Source organism: Ceratotherium simum, chromosome 2 (assembly GCF_057802395.1).
Source record: "Ceratotherium simum simum isolate JZ-2026a chromosome 2, ASM5780239v1, whole genome shotgun sequence".
Taxonomy (NCBI): Eukaryota; Metazoa; Chordata; class Mammalia; order Perissodactyla; family Rhinocerotidae; genus Ceratotherium; species Ceratotherium simum.
The window spans coordinates 49,014,326-49,038,184 of record NC_141901.1 but is presented as its reverse complement, the minus strand read 5'-3'; the positions used below and the strand labels follow the sequence as shown (position 1 = coordinate 49,038,184).

The 23,859-nt window shown below is 45.2% G+C and overlaps 1 protein-coding gene across 1 annotated transcript; it reads left to right on the top strand.

Moving 5' to 3' along the window:
- Positions 1–7,126: 7,126 nt before the first annotated feature.
- Positions 7,127–15,495, top strand: HSD3B2 (hydroxy-delta-5-steroid dehydrogenase, 3 beta- and steroid delta-isomerase 2). The gene is made up of 4 exons (XM_087444706.1): positions 7,127–7,210; positions 7,327–7,547; positions 11,491–11,655; positions 14,270–15,495. Exons 2-4 carry the CDS (start codon positions 7,403–7,405, stop codon positions 15,079–15,081), a joined length of 1,122 nt encoding a protein of 373 aa, XP_087300832.1. The 5' UTR covers positions 7,127–7,210; positions 7,327–7,402; the 3' UTR covers positions 15,082–15,495.
- Positions 15,496–23,859: the final 8,364 nt, after the last annotated feature.

Below are 23,859 nucleotides of genomic sequence, written 5' to 3'. Positions count from 1 at the left end.
GAAGGACACATGTAGCCCACATAGGGGTCACCCCTGGAACATTGAGAACTGAGGGAAGCACACAGCAGGCCTCCTAAGCCATCACTTACATAAGGACACCTATCCAAGCGCAGGAGATGTAGCTGACCTACCTAATACGTAGTCACAAGCACAGGGAAAGAGGCAAAATGAGGAGGCAAAGGTATACATTCCAAGTAAGGGAACAGGACAAAACCCCAGAAAAGGAACTAAGTGAAACAGAAATGAGCAACCTACCCGACAGAGAGTTCAAATAAAGAGTGTTAAGGATGCTTACTGATGTGGGGAGAAGAATAGATGAACTCAGTGAGAATGTCAACAAAGAAATGGAAGATATAAAAAAGAACAAATCAGAAATGAAGAATACAATACTGGAAATGAAAAATTCACTAGAGGGACTCAAAACCAGAGTAGAGGATACAGAAGAACGGATCTGTGAGCTAGACGAAAGACTAGAAGAAATTACCCAAGCTGAACAGGTGAAAGAGAAAAGAATTAAATAGAGTGAGGACAGTCTAAGGGACCTCTGGGACAACATCAAGTGCATGAACATCCGTGTTATAGGTGTCCTGGAAGGAGAAGAGCGAGACAAAGGGGCAGAGAATCTATTTCAAGAAATAATAGATGAAAACTTCCCTAACCTAAGGAAGGAAACAGACATCCAGGTACAGGAAGCACAGAAAGCCCCAAACAAGATAAACCCAAAGAGGCCCACACCAAGACACATCATAATCAAAATGTCCAGAATTAAAGATAGAGAATCCTAAAAGCTGCAAGAGAAAGTCAAGTTACATACAAAGGAAAGCCCATAAGGCTATCAGCTGACTTCTCAGCAGAAACCTTACAGGCTAGAAGAGACTGGCACGATATATTTAAAGTGCTAAAAGGAAAAAACTTACAGCCAAGAATACTCTACCCAGCAAGGTTATCATTCAAAATGGAATGAGAGATCAAAAATTTCCCAGACAAGCAAAAATTAAAGGAGTTTGTCACCAAGAAACCAGTGCTACAAGAAATGTTAAAGGGACTGATTTAAGGGGAAAAGAGAAGACCACAAATAGGAAAAATTATCTATTTCCATGATAAGAGGGTAATGGATACAAATGCACAAAAAAGAGGTTAGATATGAAATCAAAAACATGAGGGAGGAGGGGAGTTAAAGAGTAGAGCTTTCAGACAGAGGTCAAACTAAAAGAGACCATCAATTCAGTATAGAAGAAGGAAGGAACAGAGAAGAACTACTAAAACACTGAGGAAAAAAAGTTTAAAAATGGCAGTAAGTACATACTTATCAATAGCTACTTTAAATGTCAATGGACTAAATGCTCCAATTAAAAGGCATAGGGTGGCAGATTGGATAAAAAAACAAGACCCATATATATGCTGCATACAAGAGACACATTTCAGACCTAAAGACACTCACAAACGGAAAGTGAAGGGATGGAAAAAGATACTCCATGCAAATGGCAATGAAAAGAAAGCTGGGGTAGCAGTACTCATATCAGACAAAATAGACTTTAAAACAAAAACTGTAAAAAGAGACAAAGAAGGTCATTACATAATGATCAAGGGAACAATCCAACAAGACGATGTAACACTTGTAAATATCTACGCACCCAATGTAGGTGCACCTAAATATATAAAGCAATTATTAACAGACATAAAAACAGAAATAGACAGTAACACAATAATAGTAGAGGACTTTAAAACTCCACTTACACCAACGGATAGATCATCCAAACAGAAGATCAATAAGGAAACATTGGCCTTAAATGATACACTAGAACATAGCAGTGTTCTACTATGTTATACTAGGACCTAGTAGATATATAGAGAGCATTCCATCCAAAAACTGAAGAATACACGTTCTTTTCAAATGCACATGGAACCTTCTCCAGGATTGATCACATATTAGGCCACAAAACAAGTTTCCATAAATTTAAGAAGACTGAAATAATACCAAGCATCTTTTCTGACCACAACGGTATGAAACTAGAAATCCGCTATAGGAAGAAAATCAGAAAAGCCACAAATACATGGAGATTAAACAAAATGCTACTGAACAACGACTGGGTCAATGAAGAAATCAAAGAAGAAATCAAAAAATACCTGGAGACAAATGAAAATACGACATGCCAGAATTTATGGGATACAGCAAAAGCGATTCTAAGAGGGAAGTTTATAGCAATACAGGCCTATCTCAACAAACAAGAAAAATCTCAAATAAACAATCTAACAATGCACCTAAAGGAACTGGAAAAAGAAGAACAAACCAAGCCCAAAATCAGCAGAAGAAGGGAAATAATAAAAATCAGAGCAGAAATAAATGAAATAGAGACCAAAAAAACAATAGAAAAAATTAATAAAACCAAGAGCTGGTTCTTTGAAAAGATCAACAAAATTGACAAAGCTTTAGCTAGACTCACCAAGAAAAAAAGAGAGAAGGCACAAATAAGTAAAATCAGAAATGAAAGAGGAGAAATTACAACAGACACCTCAGAAATACAAAAGATTATAAGAGAATACTATGAAAAGCTATATGCCAACCAATCCGACAATCTGGAAGAAATGGATAAATTCTTAGACTCATACAACCTTCCAAAACTGGATCAAGAAGAAGTAGAGAATTTGAATAGACCAATCACCAGTAAGGAGATCGAAACAGTAATCAAAAACCTCCCCAAAAATAAAAGTCCAGGACCAGACGGCTTCCCTGGTGAATCCTACCAAACATTCAAAGAAGACTTAATACCTATCCTTCTCAAACTCTTCCAAAAAATTGAGGAGGGGGGGAAGCTCCCTAACTCATTCTATGAAGCCGACATTACCCTGATACCAAAACCAGACAAGGACAACACAAAAAAAGAAAATTACAGGCCAATATCACTGATGAACATCGATGCAAAAATCCTCAACAAAATACTAGCAGATCACATACAACAATACATTAAAAAGAGTATACACCATGATCAAGTGGGATTTATTCCAGGGATGCAGGGATGGTTTAACATTTGCAAATCAATCAACGTAATACACCACATTAATAAAATGAAGAATACAAATCACATGATCATTTCAATAGATGCAGAGAAAGCATTTGACAAGATACAGCATCCATTTATGATAAAAAAAACTCTGAATAAAATGGGTATAGAAGGAAACTACCTCAACATAATAAAGACTATATATGAGAAACCCACAGCTAATATCATCCTCAGTGGTGAAAAACTGAAAGCTATCCCTCTAAGAACAGGAACCAGACAAGGATGCCCCCTGTCACCACTCCTATTTAACATAGTACTGGAAGTCCTAGCCAGAGCAATCAGGCAAGAGAAAGAAATAAAAGGGATCCAAATCGGAAAGGAAGAAGTGAAACTGTCACTATTTGCAGATGACATGATTTTATATATAGAAAACCCTAAAGAATCCACCAGAAAACTTTTAGAAGTAATAAACGAATGTGGTAAAGTTGCAGGATACAAAATCAACATACAAAAATCAGTTGCATTTCTATACACTAACAACAAAGTAGCAGAAAGAGAAATTAAGAACACAATCCCATTTACAATTGCAACAAAAAGAATAAAATACCTAGGAATAAACTTAACCAAAGAGGTGAAAGAGCTGTACACGAAAAACTATAAAACATTGCTGAAAGAAATTGAAGAAGACACAAAGAAATGGAAAGATACTCCGTGCTCTTGGATTGGAAGAATTAACATAGTTAAGATGTCCATACTTCCTAAAGCAATCTATAGATTCAATGCAATCCCTATCAAAGTTCCAACAACATTTTTCACAGAAATAGAACAAAGAATCCTAAAATATATTTGGAACAACAAAAGACCCCGAATAAGTACCGGAATCCTGAGAAAAGAGAACAAAACTGGAGGTATCACACTCCCTGATTTCAAAATATACTACAAAGCTATAGTAACCAAAACAGCATGGTACTGGCACAAAAACAGACACACAGATCAATGGAATAGAATCAAAAGCCCAGAAATAAACCCACACCTCTATGGACAGCTAATCTTTGACAAAGGAGCCAAGAACATACAATGGAGAAAAGAAAGTCTCTTCAACAAATGGTGTTGGGAAAACTGGACAGCCACATGCAAAAAAATGAAAGTAGACCCTTACCTTACACCATACACAAAAATTAACTCCAAATGGATTAAAGACTTGAATGTACGACCTGAAACTATGAAACTTCTAGAAGAAAACATAGGCAGTACGCTCTTCGACATCGCTCTTAGCAACATATTTTCAAGCACCATGTCTGACAGGGCAAGAGAAACAATAGAAAAAATAAACAAATGGGACTTCATCAAACTAAAAAGCTTCGGCACAGCAAAGGAAACCATCAACAAAACGACAAGACAACCTAACAATTGGGAGAAGATATTTGCAAACCATACATCTGATAAGGGCTTAATCTCCAAAATATACAAAGAACTGATGCATCTCAACAACAAAAAAAACTACCAACCCAATTAAAAAATGGGCAAAAGACCTGAACAGACATTTCTCCAAAGAAGATATACAGATGGCCAACAGGCACATGAAAAGATGTTCAAAATCATTAACTATTAGGGAAATGCAAATCAAAACTACAATGAGATATCACCTCACGCCCGTCAAAATGGCTATAATTAACAAGACAGGAAACAACATGTGTTGGAGAGGATGTGGAGAGAAGGGAACTCTCATACACTGCTGGTGGGAGTGCAAACTGGTGCAGCCACTATGGAAAACAGTATGGAGATTCCTCAAAAAATCAAGGATAGAACTACCATATGATCCAGCTATTCCACTGTTGGGTATTTATCCAAAGGACTTGAAAACATCAATGCATAAAGATACATGCACCCCTGTGTTCATTGCAGCGTTATTCACAATAGCCAAGACTTGGAAGCAACTTAAGTGCCCATCAAGGGAGGAATGGATAAAGAAGCTGTGGTATATATACACAATGGAATACTACTCAGCCATAAGAAATGATGAAATCCAGCCATTTGTGACAACATGGATGGACATTGAGGGTATTATGCAAAGCGAAATAAGTCAGAGGGAGAAGGTCAAATACCGTATGATTTCCTTCATTAAGTAGTAGATAACAACAACAATAAACAAACACATAGAGACAGAGATTGGATTGGTGGTTACCAGAGGGAAAGGAGGGAGGGAGGAGGGCGAAAGGGACAATTCGGCACGTGTGTGTGGTGATGGGTTGTAATTAGTATTTGTGTGGTGAACGTGATGTAATCTATGCAGAAATAGAAGTATAATGATGTACACCTGAAATTTATACAATGTTATAAACCAATGTTACTGCAATAAACAAAAAATTAAAAAAAAATAAGATATCTAAAAAATCTCCAATTTTAGAAATTAAACATCATACTTCTGAATAACTCATGTCAAAGAAGAAATCACAAGGAAAGTTAGAAAAAATATTTTTACCTGAATGATCATAAAAATCCAGTTATTAAATTATTATTCTTAAATAATAATAATTAAATTATTATTCTCTCTAACACAGTGCTTAGAGAGAAATTGACAGCTTTAAATGCTTATAGTTGAAAACAGGAAAAGGATAAAATCAATTATCTAAGATTTGACCCTAAGAACCTTGAAAAAGAAGAGTAAATTAAACCCAAAGTAAATAAAAGGAAGCAAATAATTAAACTAAAAGAAACTAATGAAATAGAAAATAGTCAGACAATAGAAAATATAACAGTAAATTTTTCTGTACTCTGTGCACAAAACTTAATTTCAGATGAATTCTATATTTAAATATTTATCCAGAACCATAAAGGCTTTAGAAGAAAAAATTAGGAGAGTATATATGGGGATAAAAATCAGAAAGTAGTTGCTTCCAGGGCAGAGTGTGGTGGAGGCAGGGGTGGGATTTGACTGGAAAGGGGCAGGAAAGAACTTTCTGGGGTGAAGTAAATGTTTTATATCTTGTTTTGGATGGTGGTTACATGGGTGCCATAATTGCCAAGGTCCATTGAACTAAACACTTAAGATCTGGACATTTTAATCCTTGTAAATTACATTTCAATTTTTTTTTTTTTTTGTGAGGAAGATCAGCCCTGAGCTAACATCCATGCTAATCCTCCTCTTTTTGCTGAGGAAGACCGGCTCTGAGCTAACATCTATTGCCAATCCTCCTCCTTTTTTTCCCCAAAGCCCCAGTAGATAGTTGTATGTCATAGCTGCACATCCTTCTAGTTGCTGTATGTGGGACACGGCCTCAGCATGGCTGGAGAAGCGGTGCATCAGTGCGCTCCCAGGATCCGAACCCGGGCTACCAGTAGTGGAGCGCATGCAGTTAACCGCTAAGCCATGGGGCCTGACCCCCTACACTTCACTTTTTAAAAGTGGAGGAAAGACAGTATCTTGAGGAGCTTATGGTGGTGGTGTTTGGGCACCTCTGGGGCATAGGCTTCAGAAGCATCCACAGCTTCGTCAGCTCAGGAGTCTGCTGAGAGTGGTTTTGCAACTAAAATGTGGGGTGAGCACAAAGGCCCATAACAAGGCTCTTGTGGCCACAACTACAGATCCCTACTCTCGTTACTCAGGCCCTAGAGCTAGGTGGTTATCACTAGATAGCCTCCCTGCAAGGAACCCAGAGTTCTCCAGAGGGAAATTGAAATTGAGGTTCTAGGTATCTTGGGTGGGTAAGAAAGTCACTCCCCATAAAACTTAATGACTGGAGCTGCCACCATTGTAAATTTCTAAACTTTGCAAGACGGCAGCAAAATTTCAAACAACTCTGAGAGGAGACAATGGGCTAAAGTGGATTTTCTCCCCAGATGTATTTACTGCACAAGGCAAAAATTCACATTGCGGTGGGAGATTTCTCCTGGTCTAGTTTAAGTTCACAGACTGTGGATCCCAGACAGCTGGCACCAACTGCCTGGTGTCCTATTGAGGCTCAAACCAAGAGTCTTTAATCACATTGTGACCTTGAAGCTGGCTCTTTTGTCCTGTGCCTTGGAGGAATGAGAGATATAAGCTAAAGGTTACCACTCTTCTGGGAAGAGGAATGTTGGAGGAGGAGCAAGGGTGAAGGTGAGGAGGCTGAGTCAGAAGGACAGCAGCACATAAAGCTCCAGTTCTGCCTTTGGGAGATAAGGAGACCAGAACCCAGGCTCTTTCATCTGGCTTTTAACACTAGCAGGTTAGAGCTTCTACTCTGGGGCTGTGACATGCGATTTTTGCAAAACTGCAGTGAAGGGAACAAAATGGGTTTTTGTGAGCCTGTAACTACTTGACCTCTCTTTTTACTCCCTCCAGGGTCACTCTCTAACCCAACCTGCTCCCCTGTGTTTTCCGGTTCCTGGTGAGCATTTCTTGTTACTCAGCTTTGGCCATGGCTGGATGGAGCTGCCTTGTGACGGGAGCAGGAGGGTTTCTGGGTCAGAGGATCATCCGCTTGTTGGTGGAGGAGAAGGAGGTACAGGAGATCAGAGCACTGGATAAAGTCTTCAGACCAGAATTTCGGGAGGAATTTTCTAGTAAGTGAACTCAAGTCATAGGTGTGTGGCTCCATTCTAAACCCTGCTTAGGTGTGTGTGTGGGTGGGGGAGTTCTTGTCTAGCAAATTAAAGAATGTTGAAGCCAAATCAAAGTTAATCCCAAGTCCAAAGTCATCTGAAAGGAAATCACAGATCGTGGGTATAAAAGACACTGGGTGGGTGTCTGGAGAATGGATTCTGGCCCTGATCCAGAACTAGAGAGGGTGGCCATAGGCCAGCCACTTCAGCCTCTAGGCCTCTTTTGTTCTCATCTAGAAAATCACATACAGGTCAACAACTCCCTTGTCAACAACTCTTTGATGTTCCGAAGATTTTTTTTTTGGTGAAGAAGATCAGCCCTGAGCTAACATCCGATGCCAATCCTCCTCTTTTTTTTGCTGAGGAAGATTGGCCCTGGGCTAACATCCGTGCCCATCTTCCTCTACTTTATATGGGACGCCACAACAGCATGGCTTGACAAGCAGTGCGTCGGTGCGCGCCGGGGATCTGAACCTGCGAACCCCGGGCCGCCGAAGCGGAGCGCATGCACTTCACCGCTGCGCCACCGGGCCAGCCCGTTCTGAAGATTTTTGACTTGGCAGTTGCTGTGCAACATTTGCAAAGGACAGCAAGCGCCATTAACCTGGAGACCCCGCCAGCAGGTCCCTGCCGCTCTTGATTGCCCTGGTCTTTTTAATGGCTTCATTTATCCTCTCCAGTGAAGGTGAAATAAAAGGAATAGAAGGTGAAACTGAGCGAATATGTGTATGTGTGTGTGTGAGAGAGAGAGAGAGAGAATTAGAGGGAGAGAGAGAGAGAGAATAGGACAGAGAGAGGGGAGAGTGGAGAGAGCACATGAGTGCACAGGGTGAGAGCCAGAGACAGAGAGGCAGCAAGAGCGCAGACATGCCTCACGTGGAGTCCCCGTACATCTCTTTTTACCATTTGTCTCTGTTCCTCATCAAGGAAGGTGACTGCAGAATTTGCTATAGTAGCTCAGCGCTCTTTTCCCAGGTTTCTGCCCTGGTGCAAATGCAAAAGCTGGATTTATGGTGTATTTTCCAATTTGTTTCACTCCCAGATCCTCAAAATAACCCTGCAAGGAAGGTAGGAAAGGTGTCTCACCCATCAGGACACTGAGGAAATCGGGGTCCCCATAGGTAAAGCGACTTGCCAAGGCGCTCTGATTAATGGGTAGCAGAGCTCAGACTAGAGCCCCATCACAGAGGCCCCAATCCCATGGCCCTAGGGCTGACTCTTGGCAAAGTGAAACTTCATTCTCTCCCATTTCTCCCCTGTGTGCCCCCAAACCAATTCCCTGTCCCCCTCCCCAGCCCTGGTGGACGGGTGTCTACATGCAAGCCCTGGCTGCCCAGAAGACCCTTCCTCCCCATACAGAGGCCCCTCACCCACTCTCCTGGACTGTGCCCATCACTCTGCTCTTGCTTCCTCTTTTCTGACCTCTTCAAACACCCTATTTCCTCTAACCCCTGCTTCTATAGTGTCTCTGATAAACAAATTCACAAATGATCAGCATCAACTGTTTGCAATCCTTACCTCCCAGCGATATACACAATCTGATAGCTGATGCCCCGAAAGGGCGGTGCTCAACCTACAGGAACAGTTCCCCAATGCGACAAGTCAGGTGGTGTCATGGATGGGCAGGGCTCTCTATAAGGATCATATAGAGAATCCCAGCAGCGTTCTTTCTGTGCCTAGCACTGTGGTAAGTGTTTATGCGTGTCGACTCATTTGCTCCTCATAACAACCCTACGGGATAGGTGATATTATCCTCCTTTGTTTAAAGATGAAAATAGTCTCAAAGAGGCTGTCTTAGTCCATTCAGGCTGCTATAACAAAATATCACAGGCTAGGTAGCTTAAAAACATCGGAAATTAATTTTTCACAGTTCTGTGGTTGGAAATCCAGTCAAGGCAGGGTCATGGTCTGGTGAGAGCATTCTTCCTGGTTCATCTCCTGTGCCTTCACACTGTGTCCTCCCATGGTGGAGGGCGCGAGGGATCTACCACAGCAGAAGTTAATTAACTTGCTCAAGGTCCCAGGGCTAGAAAATGGCAAAGCTGGATTTGAACCCAGGCAGTCCAGCTCCAGCATCTGTGCTCTTAACTACTCGTTTGTCTAGAAGCTTCTCTCTGAACCTCCCTCCAACGCACGCCACATAAGCAACTGCATATTCAGCCTAGGGAAGACTCTTGCCAAGTCCACAGAGCCACTGTGGTGGCTCCACTCCCCAGCCATCCACAGTGCCCTCTGCTGGTCTCTCTTGCATCCCTGCAGACAAATGGAGTAAGTCCTCTGCTCTCTTGGCTTTGGACCTCTATCCGCTGGACATATCCATTCCTTTGAGCCAGTCTGTCTGAACTTAGCTGCAAAGGAGAGGCTGGGGTGGGGTGGGGGGGTGGAGTAGAGGCAGGGACACAATCACAAAATTTTACTCTCAGGCTGATTCCCACCCGCTTCTCCCCTGCCTTTCTCTCACTTCAGAGCCTGCTTGCAGCAGCCTGACAGTGGGAAGGGGCTGGGGGCAGAGCAAACTGGCAGAGGCTTAGGGAGAGCAGATGGTTCTTCCAAGATGTAACCCAGGAAGAAAATTCTCTAGCCCTGAATTTTTCACTCTGAATTTCTCTCTCACTGTTCTCTGGCCTCCACTGCCAATTTCAGTTAAGTTGACTTATCCTTCCTCTGCCTCAGGAAAGAATAGTGCCAGTCCTGTGCCTTGGTGACAGGGGAGTGTGAGCAAGTTTCAAAGGCAGAGGGCAGGCCTGAGCCTTCGGTATAAGTGTGACTGAGACCTGCCTCTTAACCACTCTGAGCCTCAGTTTCCTCACCTGTAAAATGGAAAGCAGAATACCCATCTCGTGAGAGAGCTGTGACAGGAAATCAGAAATCCGTGAAGTTTGTGTGCAAAGTAGAAAGCACAAAATAAGTGTAGGGTATTTGTCCGAACTGCATGTAGCTCAGCATTTATTCCATGGGCTCATTTGAGGTGATGAGCTTACTGGCAGTGCCACCTCCTGTGGACTTCAAAGGAGCCGAAGACCCTGACGCTGTATCCGTTGTCCTAGGCTAGATGGCTGGAATGTTAGTCCGTGGGTGGCTGACTCATTATCAGCACTGATAGCTGCTTTTGATGATATCTATTCAGAGCTTTTTCAGTTAAATCCACCATTTGGGCCCATTCTAAATTCCTTGTTAATGGCTCCACTATCCTCCTGCTCACCCAAGTGGGAAAAACTCAGGCTGACTGTGACTCTTCCACAGCCGCTCAGCCCATCTCCAGTAAGAACCAGGACCTGTCAAAGTAAGGTCTGAAACCTCAACCCTTGTGTATCTCTCCCCTTCTCTGCTCCCACTGCGGGAACCCTGGTTCCGGTCCACCTTGTCTGAACTTTGGGGTACGGACATTCTGATTAATCTCCTGATGGTCTTGCTTTCTCCTATATCCCCCACACAAATCCATCTTATATACTATGGCCAGGGTTAGCTTCCTATCCCACAACTCTGTTGACATTTCTTCTCTTATTCCAAACCCATACATGAGTCCTCATTCCCTACAGAATTAAATTCAAATTCTTTCCTCTTATATCCGCTCACCACAATCACCCTACTCTCCTTAATGAATTTTATGAACTTCCCATGAGTCCCTTTAACAGTTTTGTGTTCCAGGCACACTTGACTCCTAACTGCTCAAATTCTTTTTTGGGAACAAGATGGGGTGGAAACAGATGTTTGCTCTTCCCCAATAAACGCTACACATTCCGATTTCTGTAGCTTTGTTTACTTGTTCCTTTCATGGAATGTGCCCTCCTGCCTAACCTCCCCCCAGGCTGCCTATCCTTAAAGACCTGGGTAAAACGCCACCTTTATCAGGAAACTTTCAGATCCAGAAAGCCTTCCAATGACCCGACTCATGTTTACACAGAGCTCCAGAGCAAGATCAAGCTGACCATGCTGGAAGGAGACATTCTGGATGAGCAGTGCCTGAAGAGAGCCTGCGAGGGCACCTCAGCTGTCATTCACACTGCCGGTATCATTGACATCATGAATGTCATTCACCCGGAGACCATCATGAATGTCAATGTGAAAGGTATAGTATCTTGGGGAGGAGATGGAATGAAGTGGGCAAGTGAGGATGGGAACAGGATCAGGAAGGGAGAGAAGCCCGCATCACTGAACACCTGCTGAGCGCTGCACCAAGAGCTTTTGCTTAGCACCGCAAACTAAGAGACTCACGGCTGTCATCCTCAGCTTTTTAAATGAGGAGACTAGGGCTAAGAAAGGCTAAGTAACTTATTCAAGGCCCCATGGGTAGAAGGGAGAGCTAGAATCTAAACCCACACCTGTGGGACTCCAAAGGGCAAGAAAACTCTCTCTACTGCTGCTCCAATCAAGCCTTGACTCAACTCCAACCTCAAATTCCTGATATCCAACCACCTCCTGCCTCTTCTGGGCTGGAGCCAGACCTTACAGGCACCTCTTAGCCATCATTTTAGCCCTTCTGTGTGGCTCTAAGGTGGTGGTCACACAGTAAGGCCAAGAATGAAGAGCTCTGTGATATGTGGTGCCCCCCAGTCAGTCACGAGCAATGGGTCACAGCTCTGGGATGGCTTCCTCCAGGCAGGACTCCCTACAAGGATCGCCAAGGGTAATGAGAACACCTAGAGACTTCCTGCTCATCTGAAAGAAGGATTTCTCTCAAGGGAACTAGAAATGCTGGTTCATAGTGGTCTGGCAGTACAGAATTACCCAGCACTTTCCTTCTCGTAATATTTTCTTAACAATAATAGTTTCCCATTATCCATAACAACATCTCTTCAGCTCAACACTGGGTCTACTAGTAAAGAGCAGCTCCTAGCTGGGTGCCCAGAGTGCACCCTCCTTAGATCCTCATCCCATAAATGCCTGGTGGCTCTTTCTGAATTGAGGCTTTGCAATCTACTTTAAATTTAGACACATTTGCTCAAGGGATTAGCTTAAATCCTTTTTAGCTTGCCATGTAATCTCATCACTCTGATCCCTGGAGGCCAGTCTCCCTAGTACCACAGCACCCAACCCCCAAGCCCATCAGTCTTCCATGCCCTGCTCTACAAAGTTAGTCTACTCAGAGACTCCTTTTCTAAAGCAGCTCCTCGCTTTTGGGTTTCCAGCCTAAAATAGCACAATCTCAACAAAAGCCCTTTCTAGTGTCTACTTAGCCACACCCCTAACCAACCCCACACTCCCAGGAGCGTGCTAAGATTAACCAGTTTTTAGTTTTTAGTCCCTTTCTCACAATTCTTACTCTCCACAGCTCCCAACAGAAGTGGATTTGAAAACCCTGAGAAGTGTTAGAAGCATCAGTTGACTAAAACCAATATGACTCCCAGATTTATAAAATACTTCACAAGGATGGTCATTTGCCCCCTCCACAGGCAAATTAACTCCAAATTTTCTCTGCTTCTAGATTTAATTTTAAAAAAACAAAACAAAACAAAAAATGAGGCTGTCTCTCCCGAAAATAAAATTTCACAAAGACCTTAAAAGGAATAAAAAAAATAAAAAATAATAATGATGCTTTGCCCAGGAAACTCCTTCTTTCTTGTAGGCAAAGCACTTTGCATTACCTCCATGAGCTACAAATTTCTAGCCAGCTAAGTTCTACAAGATCTTCCAATTATAGGTATTACCACCAGAGGGCGCACTCCTCTTTCCAGTTCTCCACTAGGCTCAACGTGCAAGGCCAGGGCAGGACTCCAGAATGCTAAGTAAAAGGAAGGTTTATCACCTCTGCTTTTCACATCTGGGTAAACGGAGTCAAAGCGGGAATTAGGAGTGGTTTTTGTAGAGAACGCACAATCAGGAGCAGAGCCTGGATCTCCAGCTTCTCCCCAGAACCCACTAATCATTTGCTCAGTAACTCTCAAACAAGGTCCTTGTTAAAAAGTGGTTATTCGTCCTCAAAAAAGAGAAAAATACAAACAATTCAACGTTTATTTAAGAGTGTATATTACCCATATACAACTGTGTGTGTGAGAGATGTGAGTACTTCAACCACCCTCTTTTACCTAAAGACTAGGACTGTCCTTATTTTGAGAGTATGGCTTCCTAATTTTTTTATTTAAAATAATCTGTCTTTAATGAGGTGGTAGGAATGATAAATGATAATTTGTGTGTGTGTGTGTGTGTGAGGAAGATCAGCCCTGTGCTAACATCTGCCAATCCTCCTCTTTTTTTTGCTGAGGAAGACTGGCCCTAGGCTAACATCCGTACCCATTTTCCTCTACTTTATATGGGACACCGCCACAGCATGGCTTGCCAAGCGATGTGTTGGTGCGTGCCCGGGATCCGAACCAGCGAATCCCAGGCCACCGCAGTGGAGTGCACACACTTAACCGCTTGCACCACCGGGCCGGCCCCCCAATGATAATTTTTTAATGTCCTCACTTGGCAAGATATAAAGTGGCAATTCTATGTCCTTTTTCCAAAACTAAAAGTACACACGTGGGTCCATGATATCCAAAAACCTAGAAATTATTGCTTTTGAGAACCCAAATGCCAGTCTCTTCCCATTTTTGTGTTTTTCCTATGGCTATAGCATGGTGAGATCTCAGCCAGAGTCATAGAGGAACACACTCCTGATCTGCAATAACCACCACACTTGCTGGGGTTTGGTTGGCCCTTTGGGTTATTTCCTGATACTGACAGTGTGCTATCCTGGGCAGGTACCAAGCTCCTTTTGGAGGCCTGTGCCCAGGCTAGTGTGCCGATCTTCATCCATACCAGCTCCTTAATGGTGGCTGGGCCCAACTCCTACAGGGAGATCATCCAGAATGGCCACGAAGAAGAGCATCTTGAAACAACATGGTCCTCTCCATACCCATACAGCAAAAAGCTTGCTGAGAAGGCGGTGCTGGCAGCCAATGGGTGGACTCTTAAAAATGGTGGCACCTTATACACCTGTGCCTTAAGGCCCATGTTTATCTATGGGGAAGGAAGCCCATTCCTTTATTACCATATGAATAAGGCCCTGAAGAACAATGGCATCCTGGAACACAATAGCAGGTTCTCCACAGCCAACCCAGTCTATGTTGGCAATGTGGCCTGGGCCCACATTATGGCCTTGAGGGCCCTGCGGGACCCCAAGAAGGCCCCAAGCATCCAAGGACAATTCTACTACATCTCAGATGACACACCTCACCAAAGCTATGATGACCTCAATTACACTTTGAGCAAAAAATGGGGCTTCTGCCTTGATTCCAGAATGAGCCTTCCCCTGTTTCTGAAGTACTGGCTTGCCTTCCTGCTGGAAATAGTGAGCTTCCTGCTCAGTCCAATTTACAACTATCACCCTCCCTTCGACCGCCAGCTACTGACACTGTTAAATAGTGAGTTTACCTTCTCCTATAAGAAAGCTCAGCGAGATATGGGGTATGAGCCACTCTTCAGCTGGGAGGAAGCCAAGCAGAGAACCATGGAGTGGGTTGCCTCCGTGATAGAACCACATATGGAGACCCTGAAAACAAAGACTCACTGATCTGCGGGTGACATGGATGTAGATGTGGGTATTGCTGGGAGATGTCTGCCAAGCTCTCCCCTTCTGGCTTCATGCAGAAAGTACCACGAGCATGAGCCCAGGCCCTACTGCCTCCTTTTCACAAGATGGCCATTTTATTGTCTTCCTCCTGCCACCAGAAACCTTCCCAGTCACTGGCCCAACCAGAACCTTCTGCCCTACCCACCTTCCAGAGGACAGAGAAGGTGATTTGCTGCAGTTGCTGATACCAAAGTCTTAGTTGCTGATTCTGAGCTCTTCGGGCCTCTTTTAACTTAGAGTTTTGCCTATTAGTTCCATTTCCTTTATTAAATGCAAAAGCATTTCTCATCTTTTAAAAATTCCTATTCCTTCACACAGCTCAATGAAAAGAATAATAAATGTTTTAATGCCTAATCTGGGGGAAGCTGTGGTTTATGTGAATACATACCTTCCTCCTTTCCCCTCCATTTCCAGGTATCACCATCTCCTATTTAGAAAAGCAGCATGGAACTGGGGTGGGCAGAAGTGTCCAGAACGGGGAAACTGAGATCGACTAAGCACCTACTATGTTTCAGGCATATACTAGATAACCGACATAGATCACTTCCTTTAACCCACACCGGAAACCTATGAGGTAGGGACTACTATTCCCCTTTATCAATAAGGAAACTTATTCACGGTCACCCTAACTGGTAAATGACCAGGCAATTTAACCCAGATAGACTGACTTGAAAGCCTTTCTCTTTCCACTGAATTATGCAGCCTGAACTGCCTAAAATTTACAGGAAAAGAAGGTGGGGGCGGGTGGCTGGGTTTGTCAGTGGTGCAGCAGAGCACTGGTGCTGATCCTTGGGAAAGCCCAGCTCCCTTGGGTCACCTGCTTCTTGCCCAGTCCTGTGCAGGAGACTCCCTAGAACCCAGGAGACCCCCTGAGTGGCGTCTGGGAGGGTTTGCGTGCGCTTGCCAGATGGCCAGGGCAGGGGAGAGAGAAGCAGAGATGCGGCCAGCCTCCACCGCCAATGCCAGTGTCCGTGAAGTCCTCCAGGACACACCTGGATACGCGTGTGTCGGCCACTCTGGCAATTCAGAAGCCTGTATTCCAACTTTTCAAATCACACGATGAAGCCACACCATTGGTTCCTGGGAAAGTAAAGGGAACAGGTGTGAATTCCCCTGAAAATTTATCTCATACTCAGTCCAAAAAGTAGAGTCCACTCCCCCACATTTCCAGACTTAACTCCTTCTCCTCCCTTCCTCCTCTTCCCCATCTCTCCCTTACACTGCATGCTTTCTTCCTTCATCCCCCTCCTCCTGAGCCTCTCCTTTTGCTCCACATTCCCCTCAATCACTGGCCTGCTTATCCTTCTCAGTTCCCCTAAGGAGAGGAGGCCCATCAAGAGACGCTTGGGGATTTAAATGATGACACAGTCATTAACTGAACAGAGGACCAACAATCAAAGGAAACACTGTCAGGGCCCACAAGGACCGTGTGACCCGAAGCAGGTGAGGAGGTGGCTGTGGGGTGTGAGGGTGGGGAGGCGAGAGCTGCCTCCCTCTAGACCCGGTGTCCCCTGTCTTTATGAACCACAGCCGCGACAAAGAGCCACACCCCAACATCAAGATAGCCTCTTTCCTACCCAGAGAATGGATTATGAATTCTGTTGAATTTGATTGCCACAAAGCAGATCATTTAAACATTCACTCTTAAGGAGAAAGGGAAAAAACATTCTGGACCAGATGAACAGGCTTCCATCACCTTCAAACTCCCACGGGTCAGAGGATCAGTACCCAGGCATCAGAGTGGAGTGGCCCCAGGGGTGGGGTAAGGAGAGAAAGGAAACACTCCCTTCCTTCCTTCCTCCACTGCACAGAACACAAGAGGCAGCACCTGCCCAGCTCTTGTCAGGTGCGCACACCTTCATATGTTTATGCCAAGAGCGAAGGATGGAAAAGAGGGTGGTGGAGTCTGGGAGGAGGGCCCTCAGGCGCCTTGTTTGCCTAGTGAAATCTCACACCTATAAACCCACTAGGGCACTTCTCACAGGGAAGGGAAGGGGTATTGTCTCCAAAGGGCAAGGGGGGAACGGTGAGCAGAGAAAGAGGAGAGGGATCTGACCAGCTGGCGGTCTCAACTGAATAAGCATAAAGGCCTCGGAATGTTTCGGCCAACAAAGCCGGCCATCCTTACGCTAGGCACAGAACTGACCGCGCGGGGAGGTCCGAACTGTGCACACAAGCCCAGGGTGCACCGCAAGGGAAGCACCGCACGGGGGCGGCAGAGGCTGGGAGGGAAGAAGGAAGCCGCCCGGCCCGCACCTGCCCTCCGCCCACCCCGTGACTGCGCAGAGCGCGCGCTCAATGAGCGAATGACAGCACAGGTAAGTGCCCAGCCCCCGGGTTAAGCGCTACGGCTACGGATACAAAAGTCCAGAGAATGGAGCTGAGCTGAAGTGATTGGGAAAAGCCTCATGGAGCCGGTGGGACCTCAGCCAGGCCTTGAAGGATGGATGGGACTTGTGTAGGAGAGTGAGGTGGTCCAGGCAGGGGGGGAGTCTGAGCAGTGGTGCTGAGAAGAGGGCGAAGTGTGGAGGTGGGACGGGGGGGAGGGGGAGTGAGGAGGCTGGCCTGCCGGGTGAGAAAGGTTTCCCCAGGGGAGATTGGGTAACTTAGGGCACCCGACTTTGCTGTGGACTTGATGAGGCAGGCCTCAGAGGGCCCACATGGATCTGGCAAGCGGATGAATGGCCTGGTGAAGGACCGGCAGAAAAGCCGCAGAGGGCCTGAAGGGGAGGGAGGGGGTGAGGTGGATAGGAAGGCCCGCCAGATCAGCTGTTGTAGAAACCCAGAGATCCTGTCTTTCCCAACTATATAATTCCCAATTGCTTTATTACCAAACAGACCAACAACAAGAACAAACGCTGACCTCACAATTTGTCCTCTCATAAGTAAGCCCAAATATCCAAGAAAGAGCCAAAGGCTGGGAAGAGGGGCAGGGCAGCTCCAGAATTGGGACTAGCCTCCTCATCCACGAGGGCCTGACTCTAGGCAGCCCCGACCACCCTGAAATATAGGAAGCTATTCAAGTCTGTGTCACACTTCATGTGAATATCCATGCTTTTTTCCGTAGAAATTTCAATGTGTTTAATCACGAGATGCTGGCCCAGATCCTACTGGGGGTGTTATGTAATATATGATATACTTACTTATTACCTTATTAAAATCCAAAAGAAATCTGAATTCCAAAACACATCTAGCCTCAAGGGTTTTAGATAAAAGAGTGTGGACCTCTAGCAACAAAATTATTTGCCAGGTATTGCTCTAAACACTTTATATAATAATCTTCAAACAGCACTCAAAAGTAGATACTCTTATTATCCTCATTTGACATATGAGGAAGTGGAGGCACAGAGAGGTAAATAACTTGCTCAAGGTTATCCAGCTAGTTAGTGGTTCAGTTCCAATAATAAAAAAGCTTTTTGACTTCAAAGAGTTTACATGATGGCAAACTCACATGCCTGCAGGAGCCACAGACTCATATACAAATGAAGCAGCCTGGGGCTAAGAGACCTTAGGGAGTAGTGGGGAGTGTGGTGTGCTGGAGAGCACATATTCTGCCTCCTGGAGGTAGCAGCTATGGAACCCCTGCTGATTCATGTTGAAATGTATTCCAAGTTACCAAATCTTCTGAATCTTCTAGAAAAGCAAAACCTTCCTGATTTTTATGTGAAACCTCTTAATTTCTAAACATTGGCAACTAATTCTAAATTTTAAAAACAGTGTGAAGACCAGCTCCGGGAATGGGATGTGTGGGTTAGTGCTCAAATTGTATATGTAATATTTTATTTCTTAAAAAGTGGGTTAGGGGGCTGGCCTGGTGGTGTAGCAGTTAAGTTCATGTGCTCTGCTTTGGCAGCCCAGGGTTCACCGTTCAGATCCTGGGCGCAGACCTAGGCACTGCTCATCAAGCCATGCTGTGGCGGTGTCCCACATAGAGGATCTAGAAGGACAAACAACTATGACATGCAACTATCTACTGGGGCTTTGGGGAGAAAAAAAGGAAAAAAAAGGAAGATCGGTAACAGATGTTAGCTCAGGACCAATCTTCCTCAAAAAAAAAAAAGTGGGCGGTGAATTGTTATTCTGTTCATTCTTAGTGATAGGTCCCAAGTATACATTATGTCATATTCTGTACTTTTCTGTATATTTGATATAGATCATATGTGTGCGTGAGGAAGATTACCCTGAGCTAACATCCAATGCCAATCCTCCTCTTTTTACTGAAGAAGGATTGTATCCATGCCCATCTCCCTGCCACCAAAGCATGACTTGACAAGCGGTGCGTCAGTCCGTGCCCGGGATCCGAACCTGTGAACCCTGGGCCGCTGAAGCGGAGCATGTGAACTTAACCGCTATGCCAGCGGGCCGGCCTCTAGATCATAATTTTTTAAATAAATTAATTTTGATGGAAAAAAAAAGCGCAAACTAACAAAACACATCTGCAGGGTGGAACCAGGCCTAAGTCTTCCAGGTTTCAATCTCTACTCCTGGTCTAGTGGGGGAGAAAAAATATGAGACGTGGTAGGTACTGTACACAGTAAAATGTGCTAAGTGCCATAAAAACGTGAGTGCTTCTGGAGGATCCAGTCTGGGTAGGGCACTCAACGGAGCCCTTCCGTGTGGGCTGGATATTGAGAGATGGGGAGGATTTCAACAGGCAGAAATGTCGGGGGACGTCTTCTAGGCAGAGGAAACAGAGTTTGCAAAGACAGAGGAAAGAAAAGTCATTTTCAGGCAACTATGAGACCAGTGTGGACAGACCAGAGAGCACAGGTGCAGGCGAGAATGGAAGACACACCTGGAAAGACATCATGGGAAAAGACCAGGGTCACCTTGGGTCACCTCTAGGAGATGCTCTGCCTCCTCCCTTCTTTCCCCTCAGAGCAGGAATTCCATTCCCCTTCTAAACACCATTTGACATTTAACTACTTCACATGTAATATGCCTCATCTTCTCTGGAAAATTAGACTCTTTCAGGGAAAAGAGGCTGTCTCCATGTCCCCCCCTAGCAACAAATATTAACAGTTAGGCTAAAGAACTTGGAGATTATTCAATATGCAATTGGAAACCGTTGAAGGTCCTTCTTCAGCTGTCCCTGGAAGATGACTTGGACAGCAGTGTGTAGGATGGATTGGAAGAGATTAAGAGGATACTTCAAGAATCTAGGCAAGAAATAAAGGCCTGATTTATGAGCATTAACAAAATGGGATGCAGGGGGCAGCTGAGGCCAGCCTGAGGCAGAATGGACACTACTTTAGGAGATGCTTGAGTGGGGTCACAGCACCCCTATGCACCTACTTTCTCAAGCCAGAAACATGGATGGCATCCCACACACACACTCTCCCTCCAGCCTATCATTCGGTCCTACCAATTTCACCTCCAGATACCTCCTGAATGTGTCTTCTCCCTTCCTGGACACAGCCTTGTTCATCTTCCTCTTCATCATCTCCATCTTCATCATCTGTTGCCTTGCCTCCGTGCCTTGGAGAGTTGCCCATGAAATCCATTCTCAGTGGTGTTTCCAGAGTTGTCCATCCAAAATAAAATCTGACTATGTCACTCCCTCCCTTAAAACCATTCAGTGGAGCCTCGGGACTCTTAAGATAACCTGGAGTGCCTTAGGACAACATAGAAAGGCCTCTCAAGATCTAGCCCCTGCCTACCTCTCCAGACTGAATTCTCACCAATCCCTGCCCAATCCCCAGATGCTCCAACAATAGGCCAAGACATGGAGCTTCCTGCATATATCATGCTTTTACATGCTCCTGTGCCAACGCATGGTGTTTCTTCTTCTGAGAGCTCACCCATCTCTCCTGCCAGCACATCCTTCTCAACTCCTTACTCACCACCCAAAGCTTTGCGTTTTACCATCTCTGTGCCTTGTGCTGGGTATCTAACTGCAGGGTAATTATTTATATATTCTACCTCCCTTGCTACACTGTCATGTCCTTGAGGGCAGGAACTCACTATTTCATCTCTGTGTCCCCAGTTCCTGACACAAAGTGGAGACACAGATGGACGGATAGATAGACGGATGGATGGATGGATGCATGGATGGATGGATGGATGGATAGCCAGACAGACAAAAATCAAACAAACTGAACTGAATTGCTGAGATGGGGAGGAGTGGGAGTCAGAGAGGCAGAAAGAATGACAAAGGGAGAAAGAATTCAAAGATAACTTCAACCTACCAATGAACCTGAAGAAGTTGGATCATCATTATAAGAATCAGGAAAAAGAAGGAATACTGGGGGTATAGGGTAGAAAAATGAATTCATTTGCACTATATGAAGAGTGAGTGAGTGAAAGGAATATGAGAGAGAAAAGACTTTTATGAAGGCAAAACCTAGCTGCTAAAATTTTAAGGGGACTGGAAATTAGATATAAAACCTGAAACAATGTAATGCCCAGAGAGTTTTTATACTATACAAATAAGGAAATTCTATTTTTAAAAATGGGATTCAGATGAAAATCTCCCACTCCCTTAAGCAACTCAAAGTGAGGACAACTCAGTCCCTCTGGCCACAGTCAGTGCTTCTTAAAGCACCAGCGACTCAGGGAAGTTTGCAGCAGTTCTTCTCCTTATCACGGCCCCAGATCCCACACAAGGGTCATGAGCAGGGAATGGAGTCAGTGTTTTGAGGCATGAAAGAGGCTCATTATGACAAATGGAGGGGGAAGGGAGGACTCACAAAAAGTGGATTGGCCACTCTGTCCCCAAAGGCAGGGGGCCCTGGGGTCAGTTACAAACTCTGGAACAGTCACTAGTCTGTTCTGGAAACCTGAAGCTCCCTGCACTAATTAAGAGCGCAGTCTTTCCTCAAGAAACAGAAGAACCTGCACCAGCAAACTCAGCCCTGCTTCCAAAATAGGTGCTGGCAACAAGGGGTTGGCACGAGGTGGGCTGCTGGCCCTGCCATCATCTTAGCATGGACCCTGGCCATTAAGGTAAGAAAGTCCTGCTCATGGGGTGGATCTCAATTCCTCCCTGCACCAGCTGGAATCTGTAAAGTCACTGGTATCATGATGAGCAAGGCGGCTTCACGGACATGTGACCCGTGCGGTCCCACTGGGCCCCGGGCTTGGCTTAATGCTCTGTCTCGGGGCCCCATGTTTCATTTTGCACTAAGCCTTGCAAATTATGCAGCCAGTCCTGATTATGAGAATTTCTTCCAGCAGTAGGCAAAACAAGCTCCCTTAATCATAGGGATACAAGGGAGTTCCCTGTCTCCTCCGGGGGAGATCAAAGTGTTTGTGGAGTTCAAATTTTAGAGTTAAAAAAGGCCCTAGAGACTCCAGCTGTTAACTGTGGGCTCCTTCCCTTCCCCCATTTCATAAACGAGAAAACTGAGGCCCGAGAAGTGACGCGACTTTCCCAAGGTCACCCAACCCATCAGTAGCGGAGCTGGGCTAGAACCCAGATTTCGCCACTCGACAACACACTGGAATCCCCGTGGTGAAGAAAAGAGGAAAGTTTGCAGGAGGGGCCCCGGGGCCCTGAGACACAGATTTTGAGGAGAAGCACAGCTCACACGGGGGGATAATTGCGTTATAGCTCTGGCCACATCTCTTGCCATCACCTGAATCCATTCCAGCCACATCAAGCTTCCACCATGGCCGCTCCTGCCTGCAACACTCCTGTTCCCTTGGCATCCTTCCCTCTGCCAACTCCTCATGCTTCAGGCTGCACCCCCGGCAGGAAGTCTCCAGTCTTCCAGGGAGGGGTGAAGTGTCCCTCCACTGTCACAGTCCAGGGTGGTTGCTTATTAACTTGTCTGTCTCCCCAGCTAGACTGTCAACTCTGGGAGAGCACTACGGGGACCCCATACTGACAACCTGTGCGCAGCTGTCTGGCCCAGAGTGAACACTCCATCAATACTTATGGAATGAAGGAAGGAAGAAAGACAATGTTCTTAAAGGAAGGGACTCTGGGCCAGAATAAATAGGATTTTAGGGAGTGGAGGGAAGGTTGTCCAACGAAGTTGGACTCCACAGCCACCTGTAATGGTGACCTAACATTTGCTCCCCTGAGCTTGGCCTGAGAGTGCAGTGCTGAGAAGTGGGTAGGGGAAGGCACAGCCTCCTGGAGGCTGAGAAGGCACAGAGCCAGGAGGCTGCTCTACCAGCATATTTGTGAATGAAAAAAAAGGGATAAGAGAGAACATTCGGAAAGAGGGCACACGGCAGGCTTACCCAGCACACCAGCTGCTAGAGCATTCTGTGGCTATACAGCCATACAGCCCCGACCCTCCCACTCAGCTGTGGAATGCGGGTCCTGCATGAATAGAGACAGGCAGGCGCTTCACGGAACAGGAACAAAATGGGGGGGGGGGTGCTGAGAAAGAGGAATGGGGAGGGCAAAAGGAAAGAATATTCTCTCATTTTAGAAGAAGAACATTTCCACAAATAAGAGCGAAAACTCTGGGTTCTCTTTGAACTTTTCCCTCAAAATTAGGCAAATCCCTTTATTTCCTGGATCTATTTTCTTACCTGCAAAATGAAGGTTGTGGCCCATCTCTAAGATTCAGTGATCGTGGCAGCTGTAAACTGGTGCATATCCTCTGGCACCTCCATACTTTTGCAGCTAGCCTTCATGTAATACACTCCTCCCCTTGAGGATTTGTTTGTGCGAAGCCAAAGCTGAGAACGTGGTTTCCTAGCCCTTCCCCAGCTCTCTTGGCACCTGGCACCTCATCTGTAAAGGGCCATAATACCCCTCTA